Source organism: Lissotriton vulgaris, chromosome 5, assembly GCF_964263255.1.
Source record: "Lissotriton vulgaris chromosome 5, aLisVul1.2, whole genome shotgun sequence".
Classification (NCBI taxonomy): domain Eukaryota; kingdom Metazoa; phylum Chordata; class Amphibia; order Caudata; family Salamandridae; genus Lissotriton; species Lissotriton vulgaris.
The window spans coordinates 211,591,643-211,603,886 of record NC_141693.1 but is presented as its reverse complement, the minus strand read 5'-3'; the positions used below and the strand labels follow the sequence as shown (position 1 = coordinate 211,603,886).

The 12,244-nt window shown below is 45.2% G+C and overlaps 1 protein-coding gene across 1 annotated transcript in view; it reads left to right on the top strand.

The window, feature by feature from the left end:
• LOC147710515 (ectonucleoside triphosphate diphosphohydrolase 8-like) overlaps window positions 1-12,244 on the top strand; it is a 418,351-nt gene that overhangs the window by 346,688 nt on the left and 59,419 nt on the right. The window contains exons 6-7 of the mRNA XM_086921185.1: window positions 4,400-4,630; window positions 6,615-6,866. Coding sequence (XP_086777311.1) covers window positions 4,400-4,630; window positions 6,615-6,866 — 483 coding nt within the window. The remainder of the gene's footprint in view (window positions 1-4,399; window positions 4,631-6,614; window positions 6,867-12,244) is intronic.

The window sequence follows — 12,244 nt, the reverse complement described above, 5'->3', positions numbered from 1 at the left end:
CCTCAACTGCCAAGCCAGGCTCTCTCTGGAACGAAACACACACATCCAAAGACTGGTTTCGGCCTGATTAGGGTGTAGCTTGTGTCTAATGGCTGGCATTATGTATTCTAAAGTCTTGAGTTTTGAGATCCCAGTGGAACACTTGGGGGGGGGGATTTACTAAGATTTTGCGCCATGTTGTGACGCAAATCGGCACAAAATCTTTTTTCCCCAATTTACTTTCTAGCGCTAAACTTCTTTACCGCTGGAAATAACGGAAAAGTAATGCGAAGCAGCACATAGCGCTGCTTTGCATTACTTTGCTTATTAAGAAAAACAAAGGTCCTCGGCAAAAATGGAGTGACAAACTAATATCATATAGGCCACAATAGGCTACTATATATTTTTTCCTTTGCCCAGCCGGGCAGGGAATTTATTATAAAACAATTCAGGAATTTCGAGTTAAATACATTCAGCAAAAAACATTTTCTTGCAGTAAGGCACAGTCCTAGAAATAGAAAGGAAGGAAAATAAAGGATTGGAGGAAAGAGTGCTTCAGGCAAAAGGGGTGAGCAGTCTGGGCACTGTTTTGGAATCAACATGAACAGAGTTTCCCAGAGTAGTACATACAAAAAATAATAATATCCAATGATCAACAGTATGACTACTAAAAGGAGTCGACGTTTCGATCCGGTGCTCAGATTAAATTGGGATTCAGAAAAGGGGGTGGTGATGAACAGAGTGTCTGAATTAAGCAGACCACTCTTACCCAGTCCAAAGATCAGGGCTTGATCCATCACCGTTATTTATCTCACTGCACCATCCCAGCTCAGAACCTGGCTATATGCAAATCAGTCTGTCCCTGGCCCAGTGCATCATGGGAACAGGGCAGACTAAACTACCAAGCCAATTCTTCACCAGAAAGGAGACAAGCTACCGGGGACCGGTTTCTGGCATTTCAGCCGTCTTCGGCCCGGCTTGCTTGAATCCTGATGGTGCAGTGAGAAAGGGACTCATGTCTGAGTATACCCTGCCACACCTATAGTGGCCAAAAACGATTCAGAAAAGGGGGTGGTGATGAACAGAGTGTCTGAATTAAGCAGACCACTCTTACCCAGTCCAAAGATCAGGACTTGATCCATCACCGTTATTTATCTCACTGCACCATCCCAGCTCAGAACCTGGCTATATGCAAATCAGTCTGTCCCTGGCCCAGTGCATCATGGGAACAGGGCAGACTAAACTACCAAGCCAATTCTTCACCAGAAAGGAGACAAGCTACCGGGGACCGGTTTCTGGCATTTCAGCCGTCTTCGGCCCGGCTTGCTTGAATCCTGATGGTGCAGTGAGAAAGGGACTCATGTCTTAAATTGGGATCATCATCAGGACTTAACATTATGTTTGCCTGGTTAAACATTAAATACGCCTCTTGGAGGGATAAGCGAGGTTGAAGGGCGTAGGCGAACACTGTGTGTTCTGAAGGGGCTGAGGAGCCCAGGTGGTGGTGTTCCTTGTACGCAATGCGTGAGAGGGCGCCGGTGGCACCAAATTAATTTGAGATAAGGACAATCTGGGCATTCTGTCTGTACTGGCTGTGATGCCTTCTTGCTTTAGCGTGCGGTCGGAAATTAGATGCGATCCGCTGAGGCTGTGATGCCTTCTTGCTTTAGCGTGCGGTCGACAATTAGATGCGATCCGCAGTTGATAGAACAATGTCTACGAGGGAGAATGCCTTGATGGGGCTGCGCCGTTTTTTCCACGCCGTATTGGGAATGATTCCCGATACGACGTGGAACCAACGGCGCAGCCCCATCAAGGCGTGCTCCCTCGTAGACATTGTTCTATCAACTGCGGCAAAGGAAAAAATATATAGTAGCCTATTGTGGTCTATATGATATTAGTTTGTCACTCCATTTTTGCTGAGGACCTTTGTTTTTCTTAATAATTGATACCCATGGTCCACAGCTACCAATTGTGTCCCCCTTGTTTACCTATAAAGTTGCATTACTTTGCGCCCCCCGGTGCGTACCTAGGGTGGTGCATGGGCGTTCACATGCAACCACCCAAGGTTTCTCATGCTAAACCCAATTTACTAAATAAAGTAGATTGGGTTTAGCGTGAGAAATCTGCGCCCTTTTCAGGTAGGTGCAAGGAAGGAGAAATCCTTTTCCTACTTTGCACGTTTGCTGCACTTTACAGCACACATACAAAGTAGGAAAATGGTTAAAGTGAGTCTGTGCATAATATTTTGTACTGGAAGGCTTCCTTCCAGTTCAAAACCTATTCTAGACTCAAGGAGACACCCTTGCACCATGGCGCAAAGGTGTCTCCGTGGGGCAGGGCAGCTGATCTTAGCGCTGCCGCTAGTGAGAGGGGAGGAGAGTGCCTTATTTTAGTAAATAGGGCGCTCTCCTCCTCTCTCCTTTTAACGTAACGCAGCATTTTTGGCTGCTGCAGTGCGCGACATGAAAAGATAGTAAATCTGCCCCTAAGAGTCTTTTTAGCCACATAACTTGTAAATGAGTACCACATATTAGAAACAATGTTGATGACATCCAACCTTGGACCAGAAGCCACAACCAGTCTGGACATTCTGTACTAACGTTAACAGATTGCTCTGTAAAAAATGGATCCTAACTTTATGTGAGAAGAATGGACTCACATCTGACCACAGTATATCACCAATAACATCTCTCGTAAGCAAGGTACAAGGTACCAAGTGAACCTTTAACAGATTGAATAACAAGCCATGAAGCTGCAGAATTTCAAATGCCATCTGGGCTGATGAGGAATCATGAACAAAGCCAGTGATGGAGATAGAGGTGTATAACGAACACATGTAGGATCCAAACCATTAAGCAAACATCTCTTAAACAATATGGAAGCAGCGTAGCTGAGAAAGGCGAGAACAACAAACTGGAAGAGCTATTTTCACACTTCAAAGTGGAGATATCCCAGGTATCAAAGCAGAATACAATTGTTATAGCCTCTGTTTTCTACGTCAATCAATGTCAAAGTCCCTTGGCCTGCCTCTGAGTCTCCACTTTGAATTGGACCACTGGAATCTATTTGTTTATTCTTTTCACATTCAAGACAAAGCAAAACTTCAACATTTCTACTACAACAGATTGGTTGTGAAGCAGAAGCCGAGTTGCATCGAATTCCACTTCTGGTAGAACCAGCAAGCTCCACTACCTATTTAAACAACAATTCCTGAATGGCAGTATCCGACACTTTCCTAGGATTTTCTTTCTTGTGCCATGGGTCCAGCAAAACCTGGTTGGAGGGATGCAATTATTTTGGGTACCACTGGCAAATCATGGCCCTGAGTCAGGCACTAGACATTGCATGGCAGGAGAATTGTTGGCAATGCTGTATTCTTTTGTCCAGGAGGGAACACAACACAGACTTTCCAGAATATTTAGGATTGGTGAGCATTCTTTCACAAGATGGTGGACCGAGTTCTAGGTTAGCCAGGCATCATTGATATACGGCTTCCACCTTTTCATAACGGGGCATTGAGATGCTTTGGTGAAGGCAATGAGATCTTTCAATGTGAAGGAATGTGACAAGGAAGAGAGAGACAGATGGTTAGTGCTGCATGCCTGTAAACTCTGACGTAGAGAACATTGTCACTAACAGACCATTTCCCGCCTTAAAGTATAGGGCAATGAGTCTTAACACTTTAGAAGCAAGGAAAGAGTCCTTCAGCAGAGCCTCTTAAAGAAAATGCGTGTTCTTGAGTCTTGGGGGGCGTTTGCATTACAAGCAATCCCATTGAGTGGGGAAGACCATGTCGGGTAGGGTTTATGTACACATTTCCTTGCATCTAATGAATGCTGCTGATTTATTGTCACTTTTTTCACTATTTTCTAATTGTAATCCTTTTCTGTTTTTCTGTGTATGTTCAAACGTTCATCCCTGTATATTCTTCTGTGTGTTTTCGAATGCCTGTGTGTTTGCATCTTTATGCTTCTGTGTGTCTGGTGCCTAATAAAATGCTTTTTCATACGTTAATGTATTTCTCTGTATGTCTGTGTATGCACATATGTTGTTTACGTTTGCCTTTATATTCCCGTGCACACTTGTGTGCATTGTGTGGTCATCTGTTTGCTTGTGAGCCCCTTTACATTGTGTCTGTGTGTAAATATGCCCGTACATGTGTGTGTGTGTCTCTACTTCTGTCTTCAACCCATACCTGCATTTACTGTGTATTTCTGTGCCTGTCCTTGTGCATGTATGTGAATGCTTACATTTCTGTATATGTGTACATGTGCATATGCAATGGCCTCTGTATTTCTTTGTCCGTTGATGACTCCGCATACATGTGTATGTGTGTGTGTGCACGCGTTGTTTCCCATGTTTTCGTGTACGCCCTGTCTCCATGCCCTTGTGTACCTGGCGCGTGACTGGACCTCAGTACTCGTTCGCTGGCAAATGGATCCACCCAACTAAAGGCGAGGCCTTCGGAGCACTGGACCTCGGTGGGGCATCGACCCAGATAACCTTCAGCCCGAAGGTCCCGATCACAGACAAGACCACGGAGGCGGTCTTCAAGCTGTACGGCTACAACTACACCGTGTTCACGCACAGCTACCTCTGCTACGGGAAAGACCAGGCCCTGCTACTGCTGCTGGCCAAGCTGAGGGAGGTGAGTGTGTAACTTGTGGGGTGTAGGGTGTGGATACAGCCTTATCTTACGTTCCCAAGTGGTTCCCCTTCCACACAGTCAGGGCCTTTATGTTCTCAAAACACCTGCATGAAGAGGCATACTAGCCAGCAGGAAACCTAACCTGCTTCATCCTCATCAACACCCAATGATTGTTCAAGATTTATACTTGATCAGCCACGGTGAACATAGTTTAACCTCATTTTTGATTGCACCTTTAGCAGGAAATTTGGGATGGTTGCATGCTGGCCAGGGCCACTGGTATTATGCGATTGTGTGGCCGCTGCGGTATTCGCATAATTATAGATTTTCCGCATTTACCACATAATCCACCATCTGCAGCATAATCTGCTGATTTCAACAAAAAAGTGTTTCTAACTCAAACGGTTCAAAAGTTACTAAACATGAAGAGACACGTTGCCATGTGGTGAAGCCATTTGCAAAGCTATACTGGTCACTTTTCTGTTGTTTATTGCTATATTTGGGTGTTAAACCGGTACTAAAGAGGTTCAACCAATGCCAAGACAGTGTTACCGAGTTTAAAAATGACTAAATAATGGAGTACTGCTATTACAAAATGTGCTGCATTATGTGGCATAATTTGTATTTTCATGCCGCATAATTTACTCAACCCTGTTGCATGATTTGACCCTCTCCTGCCGCATAATTCCAGTGGCTCTGATGCTGGCTCATGCTTTTAAAGGTTGGTAGGAATCAGAGTGAGTCTGATGTCAGCTGAGTCTCCAATATGAATTCATCTGACCTCACCAGTTGGTCATTCAGGCAAACAGGACATTCGCCTGTGGAAGTTCAACAGAATACACTTTTTTGAGTACCTGTGCCTTGTCAGCCAATGAATATGAACATTAATTTACATGTTTTGAAAGAAATAGTGAGTATTTTGATAGGAGCAGTTTCAAGAGACTTTCATAATGCATATTGGCTGAGGGGTGGATTCTTTTTCGCAGAAAACTCAAAAAAAGACTCTTTGCAAAAAGAGGTACACTACCTTAAAAAAGAATGTGTCCCTCCAAAAGTGAGAGTTTCCAAAGTGGAATATACAAACGTTTTCCTGTGTGCTCTCTACTGTATCAAGAGCCTTGGGTACTGCCTGGGCATCTAGGCCTTGAACAGAGGCCCCTCAGAAAGATGTTAGATTGAGATAGACAAGTTATGCAGAGTCATGTGTACAATATGCTAAACGCTCGCTTCTTGTCTTAGAGGTAAACTAAAATCTAGTATCATTGTTGGCAGCAGTATCTGCCTGTGGTAAGGGCATGTTTTTAAAGGACAGTCCAGCTTGTGATGGTGGTAAGGAGAAAATGGCAATAGCTGAAGATGGGGAATACTAAAAATGAGCACACCTGGCCTGGCTGGGGATTGACAATGGAGAAGCCTCCGTCATGCCTGAGTGTTCTAGACCACTCCTGCGTAATGGAACAGAACCAAGGGTACTATTGTGTGCAGGGCCGGCTTTAAAGCAGTGCGACCAGTGCTGCCGCACTGGGCATGGATCTATGGAGGGGGTGCAGGCCTCGGGGGGGGGAGGGGTGCTGTGTTTAGCAATAACTTATGATTGGAGAGATGAGGGGCACTTTTGACCGGTGGTAGCAAGAGAATCCAAGGAGATGGTCATGGGGTGTCGGGGTACCAAAAATGATTGCTGTATCGGGCTCCACCAGCGCTAAAGCCGACCCTGGTTGTGTGGATGTTCATCCGCAGGGCTCCCATAGTGTGCCACTGGCCTTAATATGGGGAATCTTAACACCATTTGATGAATCAGCTTCCTGAGAAAAATGTCCAGTTAAGTAGTTGGCCCAAAAATTGCTTAGATGTGGTTCACAGAGCTGCCACCTCCTCCTGAACTTAATATGGTGACTTGGGTAGTGGGGCATCAAAGGGTAATAAGCGGAAGACTTCAGCACTGATATGCAACTGTACCTAATCAAGAGTCTCTTCTCTGCAGGCCCAGAAAGGCGACACCATCGACCACCCCTGCTATCCATCAGGATACTCCACCACCATTTCCTTGAGTTCGCTGTACAACACCCCTTGTCTTAAGACACCATCCGGTGACTTGACCGCAAATATTACCATCAAAGGAACTGGGAATGGCGCCACGTGTCAAACGAGTGTGCAGGAGATCTTCAATACCGCCACATGCGGCACGGACTGCGCATTCGATGTCCTCCCTCCCCCAGTGGCCGGAAACTTCTACGTAAGAAGCTCTTTTCTCTTTATCTGCTTCCTGGTACCTGCTTCCTTCCTCAGAATCCTTGTTTATGTTATGATATCACTTACCTGGTACCAAACAGAGAATTTATGCTGTTTTGTAAAGTTTCTTATTATTGTTATAGTTTCATTAGATTTGCAGTTATTATTTGTAATATTATTATTGTGATAACTTGTAGTATTAGGTCTTGCACTAGTATTATCATCATTATTATATACCCATTGAGAAAACCCTCATCGGGGGCTACCCTCCATGGTTCAACACTATAATACTAAATGCGTTCACTTTTTGAATGGGTTTCAGTATTTCAGATTTTAGGGATAGATATGTGGGGACATTGAATTGTCAAGTTTTCATTTAATTATGATTAAGGCTCCCAGTTTTCCGTTTTTACTGATTTCTACAGATAAATACAGACAGAAAGCAATGTGTTTCCTGTCTGCATTTAAATGTGAATATCATTGGTGGTATTGTGGTGGCCTGTAAGAGGTAATGTATGGTAGGGATGCAAGATATGGATGCATAGATTCCCATAACTGGTGAATTTCAGTATTTTTTAGGCTTTCCTCTTGTTGAGTAAATATCAACAAGTAAATGTTGTTGGAACAAGTTTATTCGTACAAATGAAGCACTCCCTGCATACAGCTCCAATCTCTGAGAAGATCGCCGGTAACTGATCCTTATTACAGTTAGAGCAAACAGTACATGTACAACCAACTGAGGATGGTCTCGAGTGATGCACAATTGAACAATAATAACACTCGAGACCAAATTGAATGAAAACAATAGCACGAGTCGGCGCGAGTCCATGTGGAGAATACACGAGGGAAACCTCGCACCAAGCATGTACTCGCGCTGACTCGGGTAACACAACACAACACACCTTCCCCCCTTATGAAAAAAAACAACAACAAAAAAACACTGTGAATTACAATTTTCTAGTTATGAAAGCAACAAAATCAGACAACCACTTTGGTTTCTTAGTGACTCTTTTTGGTAAGGGAACACCATACTGGACAGTAACATCTTGATTGATGGCACTGCTATCTGAACAGGGAGTTACAGTAGGAGCAGAATCCTGATTGGTATGACAACTACTTGAGCAGCAAGGTAAATCATCTGTAGTACAGGAATCCTCATCCAAAAAGGAAAAATCAGGATGTTCAGGAACAAGTTCTTTACAGTAAACATCCTTGTCAGCCTTGAGGATAGCAATTCTACTCAGATTCCAAACCTTATTGTTGGATAATCTCACAGAGTTTTTCAAGACCTCTAAAACTTCAAAAGGACCCATAAATGAACTTTCACCTTTCTTGACCTTCCATGGTTTCTTGACCTTTACCATCATGCCAACTTCTACCTTGGGATCTTTTTTCGAACCACATTTCTCATCAAAAGTAAATGTTGTTGGAACAAGTTTATTCGTACAAATGAAGCACTCCCTGCATACAGCTCCAATCTCTGAGAAGATCGCCGGTAACTGATCCTTATTACAGTTAGAGCAAACAGTACATGTACAACCAACTGAGGATGGTCTCGAGTGATGCACAATTGAACAATAATAACACTCGAGACCAAATTGAATGAAAACAATAGCACGAGTCGGCGCGAGTCCATGTGGAGAATACACGAGGGAAACCTCGCACCAAGCATGTACTCGCGCTGACTCGTGTAACACAACACAACACCTCTGCAAACAAAATCTCCCATTATGAGCATGTTTTAAGGTTGATATCGATATAGTTGTGGTAGGATTATAAGGCCCCCTTGAGCAAAACTCTAAATGTGACCACCTGTACCCTGAGTTGCCATTAGACCCCTGAACTCTCAGGTGAGCATTTTCGTGCCCAAGACCATGATATTGTTACTTTTTTATAATTATGTTTTGTTGCTGAGTACTAATGAAATCTGATCATCCTACAGGTCAGTACCATAGTGCAGACTATTACACTGTTTGCCATTAGCTTAACAGTATGGATTTCTATTGACATAAAGTACTGGCTATAATTTTTTTATATATGTAATAATGGTGCCACCGTACGGGAAACTGTGTGTATTACAAGCAGCCTACAGTTCTTATTACAGACATACATTCAAAATACTTGTTGCATTTGCTAATGCTTGTTTGGTCAATGTGATTGTACTGTTAATGTGCTTGTTTTCCATCTATGCTGGGTGCTTGGGTTTGCCCAAATGTGATCTACCTCCTCCCCTGCCTGTCCTCCAACTAGAACTATCTATTGCCTCTGAACTCTTGAATCTCACTTGTCGGGCTGGGCTGTCCATAAGGGACAGAGGGCCAACCTCTTACAAGATTTGAGAAGGGAGACGGTTTTCAGGCTGGATGGGCTCAAATATGGCAAAACCAAAGGTGATGATGGACGGAGTGTTGAACATTGCAAACACTCACCCCCAGTCAACTGATCTGGGTTTAATCCATCATCATTCTTTAGCTCACTCCACCACCCCAGTTCAGACATGGCCATATGCAAATCAGTCTGACCCTGTGCCTCATGGGAACAGTCCAGCCCGAACTGCCAAGCCATGTCTTCCATGGACCGGAAACAAGCATCCTGGGACCGGTTTCCGGCTAATCAGTCACCATCAGCCAGGCTAGCTTGAATCCAGTGGCAAAGTGAGCAAGGGACCCACGTCTGGGCATACCCTGCCAACATAGGGCAAACAAATCAAAACCAAAGGGGATGATGGACGGAGTGTTGAACATTGAAAGCACACACCCCCAGTCAACTGATCTGGGTTTAATCGATCATCATTCTTTAGCTCACTCCACCACCCCAGTTCAGACAGGGCCATATGCAAATCAGTCTAGCCCTGTGCCTCATGGGAACAGTACAGCCCGAACTGCTAAGCCATGTCTTCCCTGGACTGGAAACAAGCTTCTGAGGACCGGTTTCTGGCATTCCAGCCGTCTTCAGCCCGGCTTGCTTGAATCCAGTGGTGTGGAGAGCATGGGACTCACGTCTGAGCATACCGATCCTACTCGGGGTGACAAATGCAAAAACCACAGTTGATGGACAGAATGCAGAAAAATGTCATACATTCACCCCAGGACAGAGATCTGGGCCCAAATCCATCGTTTTTTTGCACTCCACACCACCCCAGTTCAGACATGGCCATATGCAAATCAGTCTGACCCTGTGCCTCATGGGAACAGTCCAGCCCGAACTGCCAAGCCATGCCTTCCCTGGACCGGAAACAAGCTTCCGAGGACCGGTTTCTGGCATTCCAGCCGTCTACAGCCCGGCTTGCCTGAATCCAGTGGTGTGGAGAGCATGGGACTCACGTCTGAGCATACCCATCCCACTCGGGGTGACAAATGCAAAAACTACAGTTGATGGACAGAATGCAGAACAATGTCATACATTCACCCCAGTACAGAGATCTGGGCCTAAATCCATCGTTTTTTTGCAATCCACACTACCCCAGTTCAGACATGGCCATATGCAAATCAGTCTGACCCTGTGCCTCATGGGAACAGTCCAGCCCGAACTGCCAAGCCATGCCTTCCCTGGACCAGAAACAAACTTCCGAGGACCGGTTTCTGGCATTCCAGCCGTCTACAGCCCGGCTTGCCTGAATCCAGTGGTGTGGAGAGCATGGGACTCACGTCTGAGCATACCCATCCCACTCGGGGTGACAAATGCAAAAACCACAGTTGATGGACAGAATGCAGAACAATGTCATACATTCACCCCAGTACAGAGATCTGGGCCTAAATCTATCTTTTTTTTGCAATCCACACTACCCCAGTTCAGACATGACCATATGCAAATCAGTCTGACCCTGTGCCTCATGGGAACAGTCCAGCCCGAACTGCCAAGCCATGCCTTCCCTGAACCGGAAACAAGCTTCAGAGGACCGGTTTCTGGCATTCCAGCCGTCTTCAGCCCGGCTTGCTTGAATCCAGTGGTGTGGAGAGCATGGGACTCACGTCTGAGCATACCCATCCCACTAGGGGTATAGGGGCATGGCTCTAGAGAAGGCTGTTGCTCAATTCAATGATATACAGAGTAGAATCTATGAGCATGGTGATAACGCGGGGAAACTAATTGCTTGGCTTGAGCGGGTAGAGAGCCTCCAGACTGGTGCCTGAGTTAATTGTTAGGGAGGCGTGTAGTGTTACTGATCCGCAGGAGGTGGAGGAAGAGTTTGCCTCATATTACAGGGGGGTGTACACTTCGGCAGCTTCTTACACGAGGAAGAAAATAGTGCCATGATTAAAGATATAGCGATGCCGACTCTGACTGACGAAAACAGAAAGTATTTAGACTCCCCCATCACCAACAACGAAATTGCGCCGGCAATAAGTGGCACAAAGTCCAGGAAAGCCACTGGCCGTTGAAGAACCGGGTTTCTAAACCCAGCGGCGCTAGGGAGACGCCCAAAGTCTTCGGATTCCCCTGTCTTGGTATACAGAGACACAGATTACTTCTGGGTGGCATCAGAGACCAAATTTATTAGCTGCAGCTAGTAACAGTAATCTCAGCAATACAACACGGTGTACAACTCAAGAAACTGTTCAATTTTGTAAGGCAAGACATTCCTTTTTATCCCAAAAATCACAATATGAGTACACACCCATTGCGCAAAATTCTAACCAATAAGGTACATTCTCAAACAACAAAGTATCACATAGGAGAAACTCTCGGTTTACATTGCCCCAACCCACAAGTTAATTATTAGGAATGTCCCAAATCAAATCTTCACAAGGCGGACAAACCCATAATTGAAAACATAATGCATGTAATGAAAGAGCATAGGTAAGGAAACAATGACAGATAACGAGCAAGATAAAGCATGTGTAAGGAACCTAAAAGTTAACGATGTCCTGAACCTTGGTTCGTAATCTCAGACCACAATCAGCTAAGGAAATTGGCTTAGCGAGGTCAGTTTCTGATGGAGGGACCAGTTTCTTACAATGCACCTTAAAGTCAAGAAAAGGCCTATTTAATAAGTGTATGAACAGCGAAGCTCATGGACCTAGCTGCCAAATCAAACACGTAAAATCACCAATCCCGTGGGGAGCAAAGACGACAACCCAAACGAGTTGCTCTGACACAGCTCCCCGGGCATCGGCTCCCAATGCCAGAAACTCCCCTGGTCTGGAACAGATAATCGCGGAGCGCAGGAAAGCTCTGCAAGCTGCGGCGGAGGCCAGGTGCACGAGCAAGGGCGCGGAAGAAAATAGAGGCCCACACATCTTCTCCTCTGAGGAGGAACTCAGTGAGACGCATACCTCCCGTGAGGGCTCCTTATCACCACCTCTCGTTACCCCGCAAACAGCGGACACTCTACTATGATGGACTTGGACTAGACGATTGGTTACCGAACAGAGCACCTCA